Below are 26,526 nucleotides of genomic sequence, written 5' to 3' on the forward strand. Positions count from 1 at the left end.
CCCCAATCCCACTCCCTGGGATGAGCAGATATATTTGCTGAAAAAGCTAATCATATGGAATATGACTTTTTTAGTTTGTAAAACTTGGTCTATGGAGATGTGACCTACTGGGAAAGACTGCAATTGGCTGCCGGCTTGCAATCACAATGGCACAAGGACCCTTTTAACCAACTAGAACAGGGCATAAGTTAAGACAATTCCAATTTGCTGCTGACCCGCTTTTAAAACAGCCCCTATGCTATGAGTCTGCACATGCAAGAGTCGGTAGTTTTGAAACGGTGCATTACGAAATGACAGCCTGATGTTCAATTGCTTTTTCTACCCCTGTAGGCGAATCACTGGCAAATGGCAGCATTGCGCCTGCGTACCACAGACAAAACAAAATAAATAACACACCTAGACCGAATACCATTCGGTGGCATCTGACAACATTTAGACCATCCTAGAGAAGAATCTCAAGTCCAAATACAATCTGTTGAAGAATCCAAATAATAACAAACATGTTTTCATTGAACATCACTCGAACAGCAAAAGGACAAATTTACAATTGCTGGCAAAAAGCTGTATCTGGGAGGCAACTTAAAAAAATCTACAGCAAATGAAATCCTGTAAAACATTATAAAAAATACTGTTGGTAAACTGTCAGAATATATATATATATATATATATATATATATATATATATATATATATATATATATATATATATATATATATACACACATACATACACACACACACATATATATATATATACACTGCCTGCATCTAAGTAATATCATGGCCATGTTATATGCTGAATCTTCTTCTTTGCTTCAACAGGTTTTCCTTCATCCTGTAAAAGAAGACAATTATTTAGTTTTGGGTTATTTAGTAATCCGTTTATCACACAATCAGGAACTTTATCTTCATCTCCGCAGCTAAATCTTTTACATAGCAATGGCTCTGTTCCTTCTAGCGGAATCAATACCAGACACAAAAATGCATTTCCAAATTGTCTTGAGAATATATATATATATTCAATTTAAAGAAACTTTATTCAGATTACTTGAAATCCATAAAAGCACAGCAGCATGACAAGTTAACAATAATTATAACATTCATTAATGATAAACAATTTATGATAATGTAAAATAACAGTTCATACATCAATTTGATAAAATGGTCATACATCGGTATAAGAACTTTGGGATTGGACATAGTCTTACGTGCTCGTGTGGCGATTTTCAAAAAAGTGCTAGTGCGGAAGACCAACTCTTCGTCGGCCGAAGTGAGTAACCACAAGTCGGCATTGTCCAGGCTAATAGGTCTCTGCTTTTTAAAAAATTTAGTTAAGAACCACTTGGTGTATTTTAAATAGTATTTACAAAGAAACAAAAAATGTTAAATAGTTTGTCCACTCACACCATCACATGGGCAGGGGGCATGATCAAGATTGGGGTGGTAGCCAAGGGGAAAACACAAATTTAACAGTACCCGCTCTTGGATGAAATAAAAAGCTCCTTTCCCAGTGGCTCATTGGTAAGGTGAGATAAATGGGTAGGGGATACCTATGCTGTTATATAGTCATATAGCTTGAGGCAAAGGATTTTTTAGATTCCATACCAATCCTTTCTGTATTGTATAATGAATAAAGTGCACTTTTGAGCTCATTTTTTTTTTTTTTTTTAAAGACCTTTATTGATCATGTGCAAACAGCACACAGCTTCTGGCCTACAACCTCTGGGGCCGGCCGCCACTTTATCGTATGTATGTGTTATACATTTGATTACACAACCTGTATGCCTCCAACCCGGAGGTGCAGCGGCATTGAACATTTACATGTGCAGTTGGTTCGTGCTCAGCGTGCGGATATGGACAGGTCTAATTTTTTGTTTTATAACAATAAACAACATTAACATGAAGTTGCTTGAGCTCATTTTTAGGTCTCGGCTAGCATAGGCTGCTGCGCACATGCGCAGTCTCGCTGGCGAGATTTAATGACTTGGAGTACCGAGGTTAAGCCCTCTTCTCCATTGGCTGGCCTCCTAAACGGTGGCCAGCCATTGGAGAAGAGGTCCCAGTGACGTTCTTCTTTGGATCTAAGCCCCGTCATTTTCGATTGGGGGGCGTGTTTTTGACTTTCTTTCTAGGCTGTAAACAACAGTCAAAAACACGGCCCCAGTCTGAAAAGGACGGGGCTTAGAAAGAAGAACCATTTGTCTCTAAGCCCAGTCCTTTTCAGACTGGGCGGCGTGTTTTTGACTGTTTACATCCTAGAAAGAAAGTCCATAACACGCACTTCAGTCTGAAAAGGACGGGGCTTAGAGACAAATGGCGAGTGCTTGTTTTTTTGCTGTCTTCCCCAGACCGCCATTTTCACAAACTAATTGCACAGTTAGCCGGGGTGCCGATAGCGTGAGCGCCACATAGGTGTAATATCATGAGCCCCAATGTTTGAAAATGCCCTAAGTGAACTAGATACTGGCCTCTGAGTGCAGAGTTGTAGTCTGGGGCAAGGTGGAGAATGCGAGCAAGGGCATCTCTGCGAGGCTCTTTTGTTGCCAGGCTCAGCGTGCGGCCGCCTCTGCCCGCTCCGAGCCATGCATCTGGAACGCAGGCACTGGATTCTGGGGGCCGCCACGCTGCTGGTTATCGTTCTCATTGTTGTAGACATCTCACAGATTGAAGAGGAAGTTGGAAAAGTTCCCACCAAAGTAGGGACACAAGCAGACGGCTGGCCCGGGGTGATCACACTTCTGGGATGCCCTCCAGGGACTCCCCCGCAGTGCCGCAAGTCCGATCACTCCCTCTGATACGGCGCAGCTAGCGATACACTAGGGAGCCGCCGGGCCTCACTAGGTCGACCGGGGCACTCCGGCTACAGGTATGGCAGATTCCGAGGGTCAGAGGGGGTGCTCACCTGGAGCCTGTCTGCGGGCGGCACGGCGGCGGCGCAGGGTGCCCTCTCCCTCTACAACATAGGCACCGGTGGCGCAGAACGCCTGAGCAAGTCTGCACGCTGCGGGCTGACCCTGTCCGTGGGCTGCTTCCACCGCTGGATGGTGGACAGCTCAGTGGCTCTGCGCATCCACGAGCACACCGCCATCTACCCGACCGCCTGCATGGAGAGCCTCTTCAGGGAGCTCCACCGCCCCCTGACAAGGACGACGGGGAGCCCTCCATGTTCACAGCTGAGGCCGTGGAACAGACCATCAACAACGACTCAGAGTTCTGGGGGCTGCTGCAGCCGCAACAGCACCTTATAGCCTGCAAGAATGCTGCAGTTACCCTTTTGTGCACAAGCGTGAAGTTTGTTTTAAAGTATAGCGCGTCTTTCTCCCCGACCCCCTTTCTGCCATTTTGATACCAAACACATTCAGAGCTGCTTTCCACCACCACCAGATCCTCCACCACCACCACATCCTCCACCACCATCACCACCACATCCTCCTTCACCACATCCTCCTCCACCACCTCCACCACCACCGCATCCTCCACCACCACCGCATCCTCCACCACCACCGCATCCTCCACCACCCCCGCATCCTTCACCACCACCACCACATCCTCCTCCACCACCACCACATCCTCCTCCACCACCACCACATCCTCCTCCACCACCACCACATCCTCCTCCACCACCACCACATCCTCCTCCACCACCACCACATCCTCCTCCACCACCACCACATCCTCCTCCACCACCACATCCTCCTCCACCACCACATCCTCCTCCACCACCACATCCTCCACCACCACCACATCCTCCACCACCACCACATCCTCCACCACCACCACATCCTCCACCACCACCACATCCTCCACCACCACCAACTCCTCCACCACCACCACATCCTCCACCACCACCACATCCTCCACCACCACCACATCCTCCACCACCACCACATCCTCCACCACCACCACATCCTCCACCACCACCACATCCTCCACCACCACCACATCCTCCACCACCACCACATCCTCCACCACCACCACATCCTCCACCACCACCACATCCTCCTCCACCACCACCACCACATCCTCCACCACCACCACCATATCCTCCACCACCACCACATCCTCCACCACCACCACATCCTCCACCACCACCACATCCTCCACCACCACCACATCCTCCTCCACCACCACATCCTCCTCCACCACCACCACATCCTCCACCACCACCACCACATCCTCCACCACCACCACCACATCCTCCACCACCACACCCTCCTCCACCACCACACCCTCCTCCACCACCACCACATCCTCCTCCGCCACCACCACATCCTCCTCCACCACCACCACCACCACCACATCCTCCTCCACCACCACCACATCCTCCTCCACCACCACATCCTCCTCCACCACCACCACATCCTCCTCCACCACCACCACATCCTCCTCCACCACCACCACATCCTCCTCCACCACCACCACATCCTCCTCCACCACCACATCCTCCTCCACCACCACCACATCCTCCTCCACCACCACCACATCCTCCTCCACCACCACCACATCCTCCTCCACCACCACCACATCCTCCTCCACCACCACCACATCCTCCTCCACCACCACCACATCCTCCTCCACCACCACCACCACATCCTCCACCACCACCACCACATCCTCCTCCACCACCACCACATCCTCCTCCACCACCACCACCACATCCTCCTCCACCACCACCACATCCTCCTCCACCACCACCACATCCTCCTCCACCACCACCACATCCTCCACCACCACCACATCCTCCACCACCACCACCACATCCTCCACCACCACCACATCCTCCTCCACCACCACATCCTCCTCCACCACCACCACCACATCCTCCACCACCACCACCACCACATCCTCCTCCACCACCACCACCACATCCTCCACCACCACACCCTCCTCCACCACCACATCCTCCTCCACCACCACATCCTCCTCCACCGCCACATCCTCCACCACCACCACATCCTCCACCACCACCACATCCTCCACCACCACCACATCCTCCACCACCACCACATCCTCCACCACCACCACATCCTCCTCCACCACCACCACCACATCCTCCACCACCACCACCACCACATCCTCCACCACCACCACCACCACATCCTCCTCCACCACCACCACATCCTCCTCCACCACATCCTCCTCCACCACCACATCCTCCTCCACCACCACATCCTCCTCCACCACCACATCCTCCTCCACCACCACATCCTCCTCCACCACCACATCCTCCACCACCACCACATCCTCCTCCACCACCACCACATCCTCCTCCACCACCACCACATCCTCCTCCACCACCACCACATCCTCCTCCACCACCACCACCACATCCTCCTCCACCACCACCACCACATCCTCCTCCACCACCACCACCACATCCTCCACCACCACCACATCCTCCACCACCACCACATCCTCCACCACCACCACATCCTCCACCACCACCACATCCTCCACCACCACCACATCCTCCACCACCACCACATCCTCCACCACCACCACATCCTCCACCACCACCACATCCTCCACCACCACCACATCCTCCACCACCACCACATCCTCCACCACCACCACACCCTCCTCCACCACCACACCCTCCACCACCACCACATCCTCCACCACCACCACCACCCTCCACCACCACACCCTCCACCACCACCACATCCTCCACCACCACCTCCACCACCACCACATCCTCCACCACCACCACATCCTCCACCGCCACCACCACATCCTCCACCACCACCACCACATCCTCCACCACCACATCCTCCACCACCACATCCTCCACCACCACATCCTCCACCACCACATCCTCCACCACCACATCCTCCACCACCACATCCTCCACCACCACATCCTCCACCACCACCACCACCACATCCTCCACCACCACCACATCCTCCACCACCACCACATCCTCCACCACCACCACATCCTCCACCACCACCACCACCACATCCTCCACCACCACATCCTCCACCACCACCACCACATCCTCCACCACCACCACATCCTCCACCACCACCACATCCTCCACCACCACCACATCCTCCACCACCACCACATCCTCCACCACCACCACATCCTCCTCCACCACCACCACCACCACATCCTCCACCACCACCACATCCTCCTCCACCACCACCACCACATCCTCCACCACCACCACATCCCTCCACCACCACCACATCCTCCACCACCACCACATCCTCCACCACCACCACATCCTCCACCACCACCACATCCTCCACCACCACCACATCCTCCACCACCACCACATCCTCCACCACCACCACATCCTCCACCACCACCACCACATCCTCCACCACCACCACCACATCCTCAACCACCACACCCTCCTCCACCACCACACCCTCCTCCACCACCACCACACCCTCCTCCACCACCACCACATCCTCCACCACCACCACCACCACATCCTCCACCACCACATCATCCACCACCACCACCACCACATCCTCCACCACCACCACATCCTCCACCACCACCACATCCTCCACCACCACCACATCCTCCACCACCACCACATCCTCCACCACCACCACATCCTCCACCACCACCACATCCTCCTCCACCACCACCACCACATCCTCCACCACCACCACATCCTCCACCACCACCACATCCTCCACCACCACCACATCCTCCACCACCACCACCACCACCACCACCACATCCTCCACCACCACCACCACCACCACCACCACATCCTCCACCACCACCACCACCACCACATCCTCCACCACCACCACCACCACCACATCCTCCACCACCACATCCTCCACCACCACCACATCCTCCACCACCACCACATCCTCCACCACCACCACATCCTCCACCACCACCACATCCTCCACCACCACCACATCCTCCACCACCACCACATCCTCCTCCACCACCACATCCTCCTCCACCACCACCACCACCACATCCTCCTCCACCACCACCACCACCACCACATCCTCCACCACCACCACATCCTCCTCCACCACCACCACCACCACCACCACATCCTCCACCACCACCACCACATCCTCCACCACCACCACCACATCCTCCACCACCACCACATCCTCCTCCACCACCACCACATCCTCCTCCACCACCACCACATCCTCCACCACCACCACCACCACCACATCCTCCACCACCACCACCACCACATCCTCCACCACCACCACATCCTCCACCACCACCACCACCACGTCCTCCACCACCACCACCACCACATCCTCCACCACCACCACCACCACATCCTCCACCACCACCACCACCACATCCTCCACCACCACCACCACCACCACATCCTCCACCACCACCACCACCACCACATCCTCCACCACCACCACCACCACCACATCCTCCACCACCACCACCACATCCTCCACCACCACATCCTCCTCCACCACCACCACATCCTCCACCACCACCACCACATCCTCCACCACCACCACCACATCCTCCACCACCACCACCACATCCTCCACCACCACCACATCCTCCACCACCACCACATCCTCCACCACCACCACATCCTCCACCACCACCACATCCTCCACCAGCACATCCTCCACCAGCACATCCTCCACCAGCACATCCTCCACCAGCACATCCTCCACCAGCACATCCTCCACCTCCACCACCACATCCACCACCACCACCACCATATCCACCACCACCACATCCACCACCACCACCACATCCACCACATCAACCACCACCACCACCACATCCACCACCACCACATCCACCACCACCACATCCAACACCACCACATCCAACACCACCACATCCAACACCACCACATCCAACACCACCACATCCAACACCACCACATCCAACACCACCACATCCAACACCACCACATCCACGTGTGCGTGTGTGGCTCTGGGTTTGTGTTACTATCCTTGTGGGGACTTGCCTGAGATTACACACTCACGCTTTGGGGACTTGATTGCACTGTGGGGACCTGAGCCCAGGTCCCCACAAGGTAATGTCTTTAAATGATAAAAAAATGGCTTCAGGAACATCTGTGTCAATTTTTAGATCTTTTTAAAAAATTGTCTTGTGGGGACCTGTGTTCTAACTTGTGTTCCTGGTGAACAAAGTGTGTTTAAATGCAAAGTGTGTTTAAGACTGCAGTACCGCCTCCTGTCTATGGGGGCAGAGCGAGCAAAAATATAAACACACTATCTGAAACACAGGTCCCCACAAGACAATTTTTTAAAAAGTTGTAAAAATTGACACAGATGTTCCTGAAGCCATTTTTTTATCATTTAAAGGACATTACCTTGTGGGGACCTGGGTTTCAGTATTCACAAAGGTAAATTCAGACCAAAAGTCTAACTTTACTACTTTTCAATATTCACAAAGCCCCATACAGAGAATGTGAAGCTGATGATATTCAAGTCGAAGCAAACACAAGGAGATGAGGGGCGGAGTGTTGAAACTTTTCAGTCACTCACCCCGGTCACAGATCTGGGTTGAATCCATTGTTCTTCAGGAATTTTTTCTTAATATTTTTCTGTTATTAGTGTATTTTAAAAACATTGGGAAAGGTTCGTCCCCACAAGGCTGGTATTGACACATAGTGCCCACAAGGATGGTAACATGTGTGTGTAGGTGTGTGTGTGTGTGTGTGTGTGTGTGTGTGTGTGCGTGCGTGTGGGTGCAAATGCAATAGGTCTCGCATTTGCGAGAGATTAAGCTATTGGTATTGTAAATGACAATGCCATTTATTTATCTGTTTTCAAAACCAACACAAATAAAAAAAAAAAATTTACAATGCCAATAGCTCTAACTTTTGCAAAGGCAAGACCGTTGCATTGTAAATGCTTGCTTTGCAGTGTTTCGGCTGTACTGGGACTTAAGAAAATACTGCCTTTATTAACACCACATAGACTATGGTACACTCCAGAAAGCCAAGGGATATTCATTCCTTCTCGCATTTGACACAGTCACTGATAATCTTTTTAATTAAAGAAGCAGCCTGGTTCTTCCAGACTGATAGCCCAAAAAGAGACAGACGGGCCTTGATAAAATCATCAATATAATTTAAATTAAGTTGTCTGTGGCAAATGTATTGTGGAGTAGAGATTGGGACACCCAGCAGCTTTCTTCAAAACCTATTTTCTTACTGCTGAATGCAGGAGCTGTTTGTGTTACCCCTGATCTCGGCTCCATATGTGGCTACTGGGACACATTGTGATTTAAAAATGTTTAGGATAGCTAAAATAGCACCCGTGTTCTTTAGGAGCGGGAGGCTAAGGATGGAATTATTGGCCTTTGAGAACTTGCTCCTGGAGTGAGCTAAATGCTCAGTCCAGGAGCAGTTTGCAGCAAAGACCACCCCAAGATAAGGAAAAACTAGTGCTAGTCAATTTTTGACTCCCAGCAGTGAGAGCTGACCTCGCGCTTTTCGGGGCAGCAAGACATTATGAATATATGATGATACAACGAATTCCGTTGCAACGCATGCCTTTACCACGCATGCGTTACAACGGAATTCGTTTAGCACGCATAAACCTTTCACCGACTATTTGCGTGGTGACGTCATACGTCGTTAAAAAAAACTGCATTTTTTTACCGATTTCTCTTAATCGACTCTGATGCCGACGTGACTTATGGTGAGTTGTTTTATTTGGGGGGGGAGACCCCCCCCAAGCCCCCTCCTTTTATTTTTTTATTTTTACCACATATGCCTTTACTACAAACATCGTAGTAAAGGCATGCGTGGTAAAGGCATTAGTTGTAACCACGCATGCGTTGTACTGCATGCGTGGTTAAAGATTTCGTGGAAACGGCTTCGTTGTAAAAGCCGTTTCCCAGACATTATACATTATTTTTTTTTAATTGACGCATAAATCCAGACCGCCCATGTAGTTACAAGGGTCTGTACTAACATACGCCGAGAGTTCGGAGTGCGGCCTATGAGGACCGCATCATTTGCATATAATAGTACCGGAAGTGTTTTCCCAAAAATTCTGGGGACGTCTGGGGTCGTGGATGTTAACGCATTGTTCAATCCATTGATAATAATAATAAAAAGGAGGGGTGCCAGAACACATCCCTGTCTGAAATCCCTGCCTACCCTATTGGCTCCAGAGAACTCGCCACCGCTGCCAATCCTTACCTGGGCCTGAAGATCTTTATGGAGATGCGCCAAAAAATGAACCAAAGGCTCATCCAGTCCATAGGCCAAAAGGATGGACCAGAGCTTTGACCTATTAACAAGGTTAAAAGCGGAAGATAAATCCATAAATGCCAAACAGACAGGGGAGGATCGTGCAATGGTATATTTCCCCAATGACCAGGTTAAGATCTAAGCACTGTTCATTGGTGCCAACCTTACTGCGGAAACCCAGCTGACAAGGCTCTAAAATTCCACTTTCCTCTGACCACTCTAAAATCTTATTATATAAAACTCTGCCCAATATCTTTAGGGTATTATCGGTCAGGGAGATAGATGGGCCTATAGTTAATTGGTTCCGACCGGTCCCCCCTTTTTGAAAATTGGGACGAAAAAACTCATGGCCCAGGTACTTGGCATCGGGGCGTATTGTAAATTTTTTAAAACATTCAAAAGATCAGTGCCCAGAAATCTGGTTTACATTTAATCAAATCTATAGGCAACCCATCCGTACCCGGGGCCTTATTCCCAAGGCTCTGGTGGATAGTTTATTCCACCTCAGACAAAGTTATTCCCTGGGCACCCACTCCCACAGCACACGGGGTGTCCCTGGACACAGGCTGTCAATCCAGCTGTCAAGAGCCATATAAAATTATATATATATATTCACTGAAAAAACCATAGGTTTCACACACGTTAAAGTTGGGAATTCGCATTTAAAAAACCTTTGAAATTCACTAAAAAAAACATAGGTTTGACACCAGTTATAGTTAGCTGGACATTTTACTCATACAAAACCATTGAAATTCCCCCATTTTAGTTAGTTGTACTCACTATAACTCGCGCGCTCGCAATCCAATGCTGATGATGTCACATATTGCATCATTCATGACATGTCAGGGACATCACTGATGACATCACTAATGACATCATCCAGTGAATGTGGTTTGCTTTGATATTTAAATATGTATTATAAATACACTACTTTGCATTGAAGAATGAGTGGATATATAAATATAAATGTGTGGATGGTGGATTTAGTAACAGTGTCATTGATTGTTTCCTTGACTATTTTGTAGAGTCTCACTATATATAATGTGTAGTAACTAAACTGTGTGAAAATCGTTATTGCTTTGTCTTAATTGCTATGTTAAAGACTATATTTGTAATTGGTTTCTTAACTGAGTATTTGTATGGGTAAATGAATGTCTATGTAGTTTGGTGGGGTGTGTGTGATTGCCCAAAAATGTGTGAATAGTTCATTCAGTAGGTATATGAGGTTAAGACTACATGTTATAACAGTTGTTTCAGTGAGTGTATATGTTTATGGGTGTGGTGGTTTTGAAATATTTCTCTCAATGGTACATCTCCATTAAACTTGAAAAGAAAAAGGCAGTGTATGTGACAGTTATATCTAATTAAGTGTTCCTAAGACTTAGTGATTGTATGAGTCACTATATGGATAACTGTATACTTGAAATAGTGATTTTATAACACAGTAAGTGTGAGTTACTATTTATATAAATAGATAAAGTGGTGTTTATATAAGTGTGTAAATGAGTAAATGTAAGTATAATCAATTGTTTGCATAAGTCAGAAGGTTGTCTTTATAAGTGAATACAAGGTGTGCTGGTGTGTAATGTTGAAATAGGCGTTATCAGTATATTTGATAGAGTTCTGTTAATTATTCACTGCATATAACTCTGAATCTATAGGTAAGTGATTAGATGTGTGTATAGATCTATGAATCACTGAGTGAGTGTTTAAAATTACTATTGGTGTGTCAATGGTTTGAAATATTGCACTTTCTATTTTACAGTGAGTGATGAAATATTATACTACTGTGTGATGAGGTATTTCATTGTCACATGGATGATTTCATCAGTGATGTCATTTGAGATGTCATCAGTGATGTCACGGACCATGTCACGAATGATGTAATATGTAACATCATCAACACTGGATTGCGGGTGCGCGAGTTATAGTGAGTACAACTAACTATAACGGGGGAATTTCAATGCTTTTGTATGAGTAAAATGTCCAGCTAACTATAACTGGTGTGAAACCTATGGTTTTTTCAGTGAAGTTCAAATGTTTTTTAAATGCTAATTCCTAACTATAACGTGGCTGAAACCTATGGTTTTTTCAGTGAATTTCAAAGGTTTTTTAAATGGCAATTCCTAACTATAACGTGGCTGAAACCTATGTTTTTTTTCAGTGAATTTAATGGATTTTTAAATGTATTGTTATATTTTTTATACTGATTTACTACATTATTTTACATTATTTATTTTTAGATATTTTATTTTTTAAATTACATTACATATTTTTAATATAAATTGAAAAAAAATGTTTACACCTCTCTGCAATGCAGCCCCTTGGCGCGTTTGCAGAGGGGGAACTAATTCCCCTTGCATACTGTGGGTCCCTGGGGGCCAACTAGCCCACCTGGAACCTCCAGTATGCGCCAGGGGGCTGCATTGCAGAGAGGTGTAATGAGGCCACACCCTTTTTAGGTTTCGCCTGGCCGTAGCACTGCGCAGCAGTGATCGCGCAGGCAAAATCTTATGATCCTACAGTGTGGGGCTTTGTCCCGCCTTCTCTTCCATTGGCTAGCTCCATAAATGGAGGCTAGCCATTGGAAGAGATTGGCTGTCAATCACTCTTTCCCCGTCGGAGCGCGATTCGGGGGCGTTTCCGTGTCTTTTTTTAAGTCCCGCCCTCTCCTCTTCCCATTGGCTGTAATTTTACCTTCCAGCCAATGGGAAGGGGAAGGCACGAAAAACACGCCCCCGAGCTCTCCTCCATCGCGCTCTTGTCTCCTTTTACAATTCGATGTTCCGGGAATGATATTTCAATTCCCACACTCTTGTTCACTATTACCCACTCGCTTTCCTCAAAATTTGGGACTGCTCAGCCATGCCCATGTCTTTGTCTTCTCAAGTGCAAAAACGCCGTAGTTTGCTGTACCACGCACACGGAAGCCTCACTGCTTGCTGTCTGTAATTATATATATATTTCAAAATACTCGCAGGCACCTGGTGTTCTTTTATGTACATTTTTGGGCTCAGTCATGTAGACACGCCTGAGGCGAGCCTGTGCTCCGTTCTGACGTGCGCTGCGAAGCCTCAGGTCGCTGTGATGGGCACTCGGAATGTCTGTGTCATGGCACGGTGACCCACGCATTCCGAGAGCTGTAGCTTGCTATTTCTGCCCGAGCTGGGAGGAATGCCCGGGTGCCCCCTCACAGCTGCCATTCCAGGCCCGTGAATCAGGACCCAGATATTAATACACTGTCCAAGCCCCACCCCGCCTCGACAAGCCTGTACCCCTGCAGCGAGGCGGCCTCCGGTGCTGCCTGCCCACCGGGCATTGACCCGTTGGTCCTAGCTCGCCAGTTGGGCCCCTGGTGGCGCCAGCCTCACAGCCCCGGCGCCCGCGTCAGAGAGAGGGCGGGATTGTGCAGGTGTGTGCCGCTGTCGTGGCCCTTCCCATGGCTTCATGCCAGCTGGCCCACACGGTTTTATTGTGCTCCACCCCATTGACTTGCCCGCCTTATTAGGGGTCCTGTCTAGGTCGTTCATAAGCTCCACTCCCTGCATTGAAGCGGGTTCAAAGCTCCCCCAATAGTTTCAGGTCATGGGCAGAAGACCAGAGTGCATTGTAAGAACTTTTCTTTAAATCCTGTCGGTGGTTGCTCGGCAGCACCCCTGCTGGATATTGGTATTCAAGACTGTTCCATTCAGATAATAGTACTTGACGGAGGGGGACGTCTGGTCAGACGCTATCGTTTCTAGCCACGCAGGAACCAGGGGATGCAGTAGCACGCTTCATCAAGAGCTGTTTGGCAATAGAATTTCCCTAAACTTTCCCGCATACAAAGAAAAGATTTAAGTAGATATTACACGGAGGTCTCCATTACCTATCTACCCTGGTTCCACTACCATTGGATTATTGTCCTCACTTTCTATGTGGCTTGAACACAAGACATTGCAACACCTGATATCATTGGTGCGATCTTGATGGCAGTTGAATCCTCTAACGCCAGTTATCCAATTGGATTTAAGTTCTAATTATACATGATACTATCGGATGATTAATATAGTTATCCGGGCACTTTCACACATCCCTTACCTACGGTCCAGAAACCAGGGACATCATCACCATCTGACTATCCTGCCCTGAAGAAGTCCCTTGTGGACGAAACGCGTCGGCTGTAGATCCTGTATATTTTTTAACCATCTGAACTAAATAAAGAACTCTCAAAATTATATGAAGAAAAATCTCTCTGATATAATTATTACTGTTTACCTCACTGAAAATATCTATTCCCCTAAATGTTGACGTGGTGCACCTTGGCCTTTTTTCAAATCAGATAATAGAATTGTTCATTTTGTAAACTAAACTTGTCCCCTAAAACTGGGAATAGCGAGCAGTGAAGGCTTAGTCCAGGAGACCGTTTGAGACTCGAACACAGGTACTTGTGACTGAACAGAATACCAATACTGCACCACCACGAGCCTTTGAGGACCCCCCACACGCTGTGTGCCCTCTCCGGGGGAGTGCTACTCGTCCCCACAGCATTGTGGCCGTTTCCACGAAAGGCTGGTCCCGTCGCCTCAATTGTGGTCCAGTGCTTGAGCTGGAATTTGGCAGCGTTGGTTTCTGATCTCAATTTTCCCATTTAGCCATAGTACGTTCCCCACCCCCCCTCAAATGTCTGGCGCAACTGCTGTGTACACAGATGTGATCTTTAGCCTTTCCAATCCTTGGTGCTGCACCCTAATCTGCCGTAGCTCAAGAGTTTTACACCACCCCCTTTTCTAAATCGTTTTTGGCCACTATAGGTGTGGCAGGGTATACTCAGACATGAGTCCCTTTCTCACTGCTCCATCAGGATTCAAGCAAGCCGGGCCGAAGAAGGCTGAAATGCCAGAAACCGGTCCCCGGTAGCTTGTCTCCTTTCTGGTGAAGAATTGGCTTGGTAGTTTAGTCTGCCCTGTTCCCATGATGCACTGGGCCAGGGACAGACTGATTTGCATATAGCCAGGTTCTGAGCTGGGATGGGGCAGTGAGATAAATAACGGTGATGGATCAAGCCCTGATCTTTGGACTGGGTAAGAGTGGTCTGTTTAACTCAGACACTCTGTTCATCACCACCCCCTTTTCTAAATCGTTTTTGGCCACTATAGGTGTGGCAGGGTATACTCAGACATGAGTCCCTTTCTCACTGCTCCATCAGGATTCAAGCAAGCCGGGCCGAAGAAGGCTGAAATGCCAGAAACCGGTCCCCGGTAGCTTGTCTCCTTTCTGGTGAAGAATTGGCTTGGTAGTTTAGTCTGCCCTGTTCCCATGATGCACTGGGCCAGGGACAGACTGATTTGCATATAGCCAGGTTCTGAGCTGGGATGGGGCAGTGAGATAAATAACGGTGATGGATCAAGCCCTGATCTTTGGACTGGGTAAGAGTGGTCTGTTTAACTCAGACACTCTGTTCATCACCACCCCCTTTTCTAAATCGTTTTTGGCCACTATAGGTGTGGCAGGGTATACTCAGACATGAGTCCCTTTCTCACTGCTCCATCAGGATTCAAGCAAGCCGGGCCGAAGAAGGCTGAAATGCCAGAAACCGGTCCCCGGTAGCTTGTCTCCTTTCTGGTGAAGAATTGGCTTGGTAGTTTAGTCTGCCCTGTTCCCATGATGCACTGGGCCAGGGACAGACTGATTTGCATATAGCCAGGTTCTGAGCTGGGATGGGGCAGTGAGATAAATAACGGTGATGGATCAAGCCCTGATCTTTGGACTGGGTAAGAGTGGTCTGTTTAACTCAGACACTCTGTTCATCACCACCCCCTTTTCTAAATCGTAGCTCAAGAGTTGGCATCATTGATATAGAGATAAGACCCCCTTAATTGTGAAACGTTTACTGCGGTGCTCATGTGCTGCACAGGTGTCTCTTGCTGGATCCTTGCGTGTGTCCTGGCGCAAGCACTGTTTATCCCTCCGCCCTGGAAGTGTTATTGTGGGCTGCTGGTTCTACTGGCTAGGTTGCTGGACGAGAATTATTGGCTAGCTTCGGAAATCTCGATCTAGCTGTTTGTATAAACTGCTGCGTAAAAACCACACACAGTTCAACTGCGCCTTACACTTCAGTTGTGAAGTGTGGTGTGGATGTGCTTGTTGTCTGTGGGGGTGCTCTCTGCTCTACACTTGCATCACTAGAAGGTATTGTAGGAGGGAGCTTTAAAGCATACTGGCGTCTATAGCGTTTGCGATCGCCGCAGTCAGTCTTACCTGCTCATTCAGTGACTAGTGCTTCTAAGCTGATGGACTCTAATTGTAATTGTTACAAGACTGGGCAAATAGTGACAAAGTGTGGGAAACCAGCAACTTTGCAGTACTAGGTGGCCCTTAGCAGCTTCCATGTGTGTAGTGTTCTCCCAGTCCTCTCAGAAGTGTTGAGTCGTATCCTTGTGTGGTGGGTGAGCTGGTTTGACAGAGCTGAATGATTGACTGACTTTAACACTTAATGTTACTCACAATGGAGCACCCTGGCGCTGACATTGAATCCAATACTCAGCCAAAAAGGAAGAAAAGATGGAAAATAGCTAAATAAGGGAATAGCAGAGCTCCTCAGGTGCCAGGAAGAGCCAGGTCTACAGGAGCTTTGAATAGGGCGTCTGATTCCGTGAGTCGCTAAGGGCTGGGGGTTGTTTCCATGCCTTGAATCCTAGAACTGAGAAGGATTTGCCGCCTCCCATTTTTAGTCTAAAAAGAGGGGCTTGAAGATTTGCATGGGAATCTTTTCAGTGTCTTGGGACTTTACATATTGTATGAAAAATTTGTGTATGAGGTAACAAATTTAATTAAATGAAATAAAATAATTTTGTAATGAAGAGTATTCATGACTCTGTACACCTGGACCCGCTTGTAAGTTCTTCAGTTTGGCCACCGTATATCTGGGCAGTCCAAAAACGAACGCCTCAAAAGTGAGCAGCGCAACTTAACATAACCCCAATATTGAATGTCTGACAGTACAGAAAGAATACTGGTGACCTGTTCGTATTTCTGCTACCACAACCTGAGCCAGGCCACAGGTAGGCTGGCGTAAGAAGCTGCAGGCAGTCTCTGCTTACACTACACACAACCTTTTTGTTTTCATTTGCTTATTATTTTATATAACACTAAAAGTACATTTCACACTAGTCACAACATCCTTTTAACACCCCAGTGCCCCACAGTCTGGCACAGTATGATCAGAATAATTACAGGATTACTGTTGGATGGATGGATAGTTTTTTATATAGCGCAATATTTTTCCCTGTGAGATAGCCCCTACTGGGTATCCCCAAGGTGAAAGCCAGGCATCCCGCCGCGGGGGGCCGTAGTGGAGATTAAGCAAGCTATTGCCCAGAGTTGCAGAGTGTGACCCTGTGATTCGAGTAGGCACCGAAGCGAGAATTACTGAGTCCGTAGACATTTTAGGCTCAAGACCCTGCCGCGTCGGGAATTGAACCCTGGTCCCGGGTCTGATCTCAGCGTCCAGGTCTGCCTCCTCTAAACAGTGAGCCACACTTCTGTTCACCTCATCACCTCCCGCCTTCGCCACCCTTCCCTCGATTCATGTCCTTTGTGTGTATGCGCTATTGGACCAGCCAATCCGACCCATCTTTCTCGCATCAATGATGTGTATATCTGTGCCCAGCCCCTCGGCTCTACACTCTCTACCTTGATAAGGTGTCTACGTGGAAGAAGAACCTGGCTACAGAACATAAAAGGCCTATAAGCAAGTGTGTAAATTATTACCACTTTCCACCTTTTCCCTAAAGAACTTAAATTAAAAATTACACCAAATCACTCCTGTAAGTCAAGAAATGAAGCGACAAAGGAACCTCCAAGATTTAATCATAGGAGAATGTTAAAGAGCATTACTGAGTTTAAGAGAGTGAAGGCCGAGAAGTATCCGAAAGTCACAGCTGGAGAGGGGAAAGATGAAGCTATGCTTTAGTTGGCTGAGGTTTAGGAAAGATGCTTCAAGTCCATAATGGATTCAAGACACTGCTTCAGGCACTGGACGTGCCACTTTTTAAGACTTACATCGGTGACCTAATGGATTAAGATGTCCTGCTGCAGATCCCACCATGTAGGTATGACCACCGGGGTCCATAGTAGTGCATGGGATGACCCACCGTGATAAACATAATCCACCTGAATGGAAAGAGGAACATCCGTCCTGGACCTATGCATGCGAAGGCAGTTGATGGACATTTGGCTCATTGTGATGTTGTCGGCCATTTGAAACGCCACAGCCAGGTCCAGGAGTACACACTAATCCCTAATAAATGCATGATGGAGTCCAGCATGCAGCAGGGATGGGACTGCGATGTAAAGGTGCACTTCAAACCCGTGAGAATAGTAAGAAGAAAAGTGAATTACCCGACTGTCGGGAATCTGATCATGGAGATCTAAGCAGTGATCAGATCTTGGACAGTTCCTGACTTATTATATAGGAACGTAAGCACATTTCTTTATGGCCAAAATCAATAAAACCTCTTTTATCATGTGCAAAGCCTAAATCATTCCAGAGTTTGAGACAACCAACTGATAGATGCCGTTTATAACAATAATGCAGTGTTACTTGGTAAATTATTAAAAAGCCATTTGATTAACTCAAGGGTAGGTTTTGCATGAGGAATGTAATGCACGGTGAGCTAAAGTGTAAAGAGTTTGAAAGGTAAACAATATTCAGTAAATTTATAAAATAGCATCTTCACTATTTCATGATAGTTTATCATCGCTTCTATTTGGCAGTTCCTACCGCTACATTAGGTAGCGGTAGGAACTGCACTATCAAGTATGGGATAGAGTTAGTCTTAAGCCATGTTTAATTTAAAAATAAAGCTTTGTGGTCTACACCCGTAACTAGTCTATGCCAATCCAAAACTGATGCAGGTAGCTTAATGTGTGTGTGTTAGTATTTTGCATTCCTCTCATCAGGGTACCCGACACAAACGTGGGTTCTAAGCCTTTTCACCACACACATTCATAGATGTGTGCTTTCTGCTAGTGTCTGTAGATATTTAAATTTCCCATGCAACAGTTTTCCCCAGTCCCTGGCTTCTGTTCTCCTCCAGCTCTTATTTTTTTATATGAGATGTTCTCCCCTCTAGCTACGTTGGTTTGGGGAAGAGAGGCATAGTATGCTGAGATTTTAAAAAGGAGTTGGCCATAACCCAGATGTTAAAGCTCTCCACATTGTTGAGTCCAAATGCCGTTTTTTGTTTTTTTAACCAAGTGTTTGTCTCCCATGTCCCAATTGCTTTGTTTTTCACTTTATGCTGGTTTCTCTCCACCCCAGACCCTCACATCTAAGTTTATTTAAAAATAATTATATTATTCCCCAAATGCTGTGGTCTAATCTCATGGTGCAGGACATGCAATAGAACTGGTGTTCATGATTGAAGAGTCAACAGAAGGTTTGCATACCACAAGGCCGGCACAATCCCACATGGGTTGCACTAAGAAAAGTAATTTCTGTAGATCATTATGCCGTAGTAACTCCTGCTGTCTGATACGCTTATACACGAGAAACTGTTGCTTTAAGGGGACAAGTTATCAGTGACCTTTAGTTAATATAAAAGGAAATACTTTATTTAAGTACCATTGGGCTTCAGGGGTTCACTGATTGGCTCTGTGTGTGTGTGACTGTGTGTGTGTGGGGCTCTGTGTGTGTGTGGGGGGGGGCTCTGTGTGTGTGTGGGGGGAGCTCTCTGTGTGTGTGGGGGGAGCTCTGTGTGTGTGTGGGGGGAGCTCTCTGTGTGTGTGGGGGGAGCTCTCTGTGTGTGTGGGGGGAGCTCTCTGTGTGTGTGGGGGGAGCTCTCTGTGTGTGTGGGGGGAGCTCTCTGTGTGTGGGGGGAGCTCTGTGTGTGTGGGGGGAGCTCTCTCTGTGTGTGTGGGGGGAGCTCTCTGTGTGTGTGGGGGGAGCTCTGTGTGTGTGTGTGGGGGAGCTCTGTGTGTGTGTGTGTGGGGGAGCTCTGTGTGTGTGTGGGGGGAGCTCTGTGTGTGTGTGGGGGGAGCTCTCTGTGTGTGTGTGGGGGGAGCTTTCTGTGTGTGTGCGGGAGCTCTCTGTGTGTGTGCGGGAGCTCTCTGTGTGTGTGGGGGGAGCTCTCTGGGAGCTCTCTGTGTGTGGGGGGAGCTCTCTGTGTGTGTGGGGGGAGCTCTCTGTGTGTGTGGGGGGAGCTCTCTGTGTGTGTGGGGGGAGCTCTGTGTGTGTGGGGGGAGCTCTGTATGTGTGGGGGGAGCTCTGTGTGTGGGGGAGCTCTGTGTGTGGGGGAGCTCTGTGTGTGGGGGAGCTCTGTGTGTGTGGGGGGAGCTCTGTGTGTGTGTGTGAGGGGGCTCTTTGTGTGTGTGGGGGGGCTCTGTGTGTGTGTGTGTGGGGGGGGCTCTGTGTGTGGGGGGAGCTCTGTGTGTGTGGGGGGAGCTCTCTCTGTGTGTGTGAGGGGGCTCTTTGTGTGTGTGTGTGTGTGTGTGTGTGTGTGTGTGTGTGTGGGGGGGGTGCAAATCCAATAGGTCTCACATTTGCGAGAGATTAAGCTATTGACATTGTAAATGGCAATGCCATTTATTTATCTTCTTTCAAAACCAACATATAAATAAAAATGTTGTCATTTACAATGCCAATAGCTCTAACTTTGGCAAAGGCGAGACCGTTGCATTGTAAATGCTTGTTTACGGCTCTCTGCAACGCAGCCCCCGGGCGTGTTTGCAGAGGGGGAACTAATTCCCCTTGCATACAGGGGGTCCCTGGGGGCCAACTAGCCCACCTGGATCCTCCAGTATGCGCCAGGGGGCTGCATTGCAGAGAGGTGCAATGAGGCTATGCCCCTTTTTACACCTCTCTGCAACGCAGCCCCCTGGCGCGTTTGCAGAGGGGGAACTAATTCCCCTTGCATACTGGGGGTCCCTGGGGGCCAACTAGCCCACCAGGAGCCTCCAGTATGCGCCAGGGGGCTGTGTTGCTTTGCCCCAGGGGTGGAGGTCCCCAGGGCATGAGGGGGGGGGGGGGGGGGGAGATTGGGGCCCCCCCACACTTCTTTTTCACTATGCCCCCGCGATTTGGACCCCGGGGGGTAATTTGAAAAAAAACAGACCGGGTTTAAATTTTAAAAAAAATTGGGCCTTGGGGGGCCTTGTGGGACCACCTGGACAGGCCTAGGGGGGTCAGGGTGTTTCTACCCTGCCCCCTTTTTGTGTTCTACACGTTTATTTTTCTGCTTTCTTGTGCCTCGGTCTACCGAGCACAAGGTGGCTGCAAACACTTCCTGGTTCGGAGAGTTGACCCCCAATGAGCATGCAGCTTTCTCGGGAAGGTTCGCGTACCGTAAGCGTACCCCACGATTTGAAAAAAAAATTTTTTTTGGGGGGGCCTTGGGGATCCTTGTGCGACCCCCTGGGCAGGCCTAGGGGGTCAGGGTGCTTCTACCCTGCCTCCTTTTTGAGTTCTACACGTTTGTTTTTATGCTTTCTTGTGCCTCAGTCTACCGAGGCCCAAGATGGCTGCCAACAATTTCTGGTTTGGAGTGTTGACAGACAGTTGACAGCCAATCAGCATGCAGCTTGTGCACGGGAAGATACGCGTACCGTACGGGTACGGTACGCGCTTATAGATACACATTTTTTTCTTTCGATTTTCTCAGGAACTACTGGAGGGGTTTACATCATTTAAGCAAAAGCTTGATCTGCGAATCAGACTACCATTTTGCCAAATTTCTTGTAATTCCGTTTAGCAGTTCGGGCTGTAGCCGTGTCTAATCATCCTATGGAAAATAACATGGGGAAAACACGTTTTGGGACCCCCCCCTTTTTTCTCAGCCCCCACTTGACAAATCCCCCCAAAACTTTCGGGGAAGGATACATAGATATATATACTGGCGGTCTCCAGTAGGTAGTTATAGTTAGGATTTTTTTTCAATGCAAAATCTCAAAATTCTATTTGGAATAACTTTGGCGCCGGTTGACGAATCTGCCTGAAATTTTCCTCAAATTTGCCTCGCGGAGCTCCGGTCCTTCCTTGAAAGTTTGGGGGGGGATTCGTGAAGGGGGGGGGCCAGATAAAAGGGGGGTCCCAAAACGTGTTTTCCCCATGTTAATTTCCATAGGGCGGTCAAACTCACTTTTAGCCCGAACGGCTGAATGGATTTCCATCAAACTTGGCAAAATTGTAGGGACTGGTAGCCCGGTGTGCCTTTGCTATGTCTCAAGATATGTGCTCCAGTGGTTTTTGAGTAATTAAGGTTCAAAAATATATATATATATCTATGGCAGCGCCCCGGTACACGCACCGGGGCGCGTACCGGGCGCGCTACGCGACCTGCATGCGGAAAGCGGATTGGCTCTCGGGTGTCTGTAAACATTCCAAACAGTCCGGAGCGGCCGCCATCTTGTGTCTCGGTAGGATCGAGACACAAGAGGTGGCTAAAACAAAGGGGGAATGGACCATAATGGGGCAGAGTAGACCCCCCCCTTGACCCCCTAGGTTTTATGTGGGGGCCATAAAAGGGCCCTGCGGGGCAAAAAAAAAACAAAACAGGGGGTCTATTCCATCTACCTGGGACACCTGTTGGCTCCCATAAGGGTACTTCAGCACAATACGAAAATCCTTGAATCGGTATCAGCGCTAGGAAATTGACTTTATGATCCGGACGCTTGCATGATTGACACATGCGCCTACATGACTGAGGGTACTCAAGATATGAAATCCATGTCCTGAGGATGGTCTCCTACACGAAAGAATAGAGACCGAAACGTTGACTGTGGCTTTATCTACCATTGAATATTTAATTAATTTTGTGTTAGGTAGAAAAGCTTGAGCAATTGATGTAACAAGGGCTGTGTGGATTAATGGTTTTACCCTTTTACATCTTTGCTGTTTATCTTGGACCCAACTTTTTAACTTGATAAAAAAAAAGATTAAATACTCTTTGTTTATATACACCCGTTTTTCAATCTCTTTTTGCTCTCTCTCCTGACTGATTACTTACAAGTAACAGCTTTGTATATATGTCATTTTTGTTGTTGCATAACCAGCATTAGTGGGTCCAAATCACTAAGCCCACACGATCTCATCCTTTAAGTGATTTCAAAATTCCTGTGTCTATTAAAATCCCTTGAAGGTATCTTTAACCCATCGTGTTTTAAATACAGCAAGTGCATGCACGGCCATTTCCTTTGAGAAACTTCCAATCACACCAGCGGCGTGCTGTTGCAGCAGAGAAGGTAAGTGGCTTGAGTCTGTTTTAACGCTCATGATTTACCCGAACAGTCACACTCTGGCTATAAGCGTTTAAACTCGCTTTAATTTTTGTTTAATACAAGATCGAGACTTGAAAGCTCACTTTAGAAACACAAGACCAAAAATACAACGTAAAGGTAGGCGAAATGGTTCCTGCCTTTTCCGTTAATTGTTATGCAAGTGCGATGTGAAAACTGCAGGCAAACGCTCTATTACTAAGACAGTTGCTATTATTGTTTTAGGAATGGACCTGCATGGTGGTGGAATACATATGAAAACGCCATTTGGCGGCAGCTGACAATAGCAAGGTATGCCTGATTTAGTGGTAGGCAACACCGCAATAATGGAACCATGAGATGGTTTGATTTACCATTGCACCACAAATTTCTTGTAGGTTGTCCTGCCTGGCCACGAGAAGAAGTAGTCCGTTTGAAATCCTTTATGCCCATGCCCTGCTCTTTCCATAACCAAGCCTGGTATGTAGCTATTTATCTTCACAGCCCATTGTTTTAAAAGGAGTGTGGTTTTGGAATTGATGAGGGAAATATTTTCTTTGCATCTTGCAGATACAAAGAATAAAACAGCCCTGATGAGAGATCAGTGACAAAGTGCCTGATCTCGAAACGCGTCAGCACTTTCTAGGGTGGAAGTTATTGTCATCTCTATGATACTAGGACCGGCTGGTCCAGTATTAATCTATGAGCCATTGATTTGCTTATAATTCCCCCTAAAAAATAGTTTTTTCTTATTTTTTGATTGTAATGTTTGTTATAATGTTGTTTGTGATGTATTCAAAATTCTTTTTTAATGTTTGATGCTGGAGTTTTCATTTATTGTGTAAATATTGTGTTTTTTATGTGTGTACAAAGTATATATAGGTGTGTAAATATTGAATGTATTGTTAGTTTTCTGTCAAAGTTTGCGCTAATTTGAAAAAGATAAAAAGATTGACATTGAGTAGGATGTCGAGGGTGATCACAATAAATTGATCTTTTCCCTCAAAAAATATTGTTGAGTAATTGTGGTTCAGGAAAATTGTGTTATTTATTGTATACATCTTATTGGCTTGTTAATTTGAGTAATGGAACAGGGAGGCATTTTAAGGCATCTAAAAATGAGTATAGTGCAACCGTTAGTCAGTCTCATCGGCAATTTAAACAAAATAAACTGAAGAAAGTAAGTCTCAGGGGTTAAATTATTTAAGCTCCCCGTGCTAGCAGAGGCAGAATTATCTGAAATATAGAGAAGAACTAAATTATAATCAACGTTTTAGCGTTATTAGAGCATATTAAATTATCAACCCTCGAATATTGCATTTCAGTCATACATGGTATTACTCAGTTCTTTAATTAAGACGCCAGGACCATATTGAACTTAATCGTCGATTTCTAATCGGCCACTATGTTAGCAAACCTACTGTTTCAATTTTGTCGAGTGAGGTGAATGCACATACTTAACTTTTGCCATTTCAAGGGCAATACTGCCGCCTTGTGGCACCCATTCGTACTGACAGCACCTGATAAAACTATTAGAGGAACGTACTCGATGTTCTTATTTGGGAACCTTTCTTAGCAAACTAAAAGGAAAAAAAAGCTGAAGAAGTTTTATTACAGGACCTATATGGTGCAGCAGTAAAGGTGTTAGAACGATTCTAAGACAGTGCATTAAAGAACAAGCAATTGCAATGGAAATAGGTTTCGCCTATTGGCTCGGTCAATGTAATTTTAAAATGTTGCACAGCCGTACGAGCTATTGTGGTACATTGCTTAAAGTAAAAAAAAAAAATTTTAAAAAGCGAAATACGTGGCTAACTGCATCAAAGCACTTTCTTAAGCGTCTTTTTTTACTTTAATGCACGTACAAACAAGTTACACTTTGTATTTTCCCTATACTTTAAATGCAGTTTATATTCTTGAACAAATGACCATTACGGTTACCAGAGTGTCAAAGTTTAGCTAGCTGGAACACTGAGCATGGAGAGGCTGAGGCTTTATGTCCAGAGCTGCTGACTTTGAAGCTGGGGAACCAGGTCTGAGTCTCTGCACCGGCTCAACATCCTGCGATTCTGGGAAAATCACATACTCTCCCGGTGAATGTAAAAATGAATGTGCCCTTGTGCAATGTAACTAGTGCTCATGTAAAACGCTCCAAGTCCTTCCAATCGACTTTGCGCTAGGTAAAGCAAGCTATGACTAGCAACAGGGTGGGGAAGAGAGGTGGTGTGAGGAACAGGCCAGCAATGAACAGAATGTGGAGGATGGAATGTACAAAAAAAATATATAATATATGTTACAAGAGGGCAGCCACGGAAGGACACTGGCTGCCAGAAGCAGTACTTGGTTCAAGCTTCACAGCAAAGAGGAAAACAAGAATCAGAACACTAAGCTGGAGGTAGGAGGCGGGGCTAATCAACAGGAAGAAATGAAAAGATTGAGGCGGGAACCAAACAATAATAAGTAAAGGTAAGTAATGGGTAGACTCTAAGCCCTCTTCAAGATTTTCTTTTTCGTTACAAAATATTTTGCAAGCACAGTGAAGTGCTGTATAGGCAAAACCTAAAAATGGACATCAAATTATTAAAGTGCAGTTTGAAAAACATTTTTTTCGAGTGTAGTTACTTCGGAAAGCTTGCTAGGAATTCCCACCTTTGGAACCAGGAGCATTGTTTGCGAAGGTTACATGGTAATCTCTAATTTCTGGACACTGGAGAGCTATTGTCACAGGTAAAGAGCATTCTGTCTAATTTCAGGACACTGGAGAGCTATTGTCACAGGTAAAGAGCATTCTGTCTATCAATTTGCACCCTTAAAATACTGTAGCAATCAGTAAACAACAGCCAAAGGAGAAAACAGGAGTGAATAAGCAATCACCAAAACAGGAGCCCAACTAAAGCTCAGGCAACTTGAAGATCCATGTTATAATCCAACTAAGCATTTACTAAGGAGGAAGTTTGGTTTCTTTATAGCCACCCTGCACGTTCTTAAAAGAATTAAGCACTAACAACATTACTCCTAAACTATAAAGAATACTCTGGAACTAACTGGGAAAGGTGATTATCTCTTTGAAGGAAAATATGATGCCT

At 47.2% G+C, this 26,526-nt stretch overlaps 1 protein-coding gene across 1 annotated transcript in view; it reads right to left on the bottom strand.

Moving 5' to 3' along the window:
- Positions 1 to 729: 729 nt before the first annotated feature.
- The window catches only part of TSLIG2 (tRNA splicing ligase complex subunit 2), an 80,154-nt gene continuing 54,357 nt past the window's right edge, over positions 730 to 26,526 (bottom strand). The window contains exon 4 of the mRNA XM_086933385.1: positions 730 to 835. Within this exon, the coding sequence (XP_086789511.1) occupies positions 779 to 835 (57 nt within the window). The 3' untranslated portion in view covers positions 730 to 778. The remainder of the gene's footprint in view (positions 836 to 26,526) is intronic.

Source organism: Lissotriton vulgaris, chromosome 8 (assembly GCF_964263255.1).
Source record: "Lissotriton vulgaris chromosome 8, aLisVul1.2, whole genome shotgun sequence".
NCBI lineage: Eukaryota > Metazoa > Chordata > Amphibia > Caudata > Salamandridae > Lissotriton > Lissotriton vulgaris.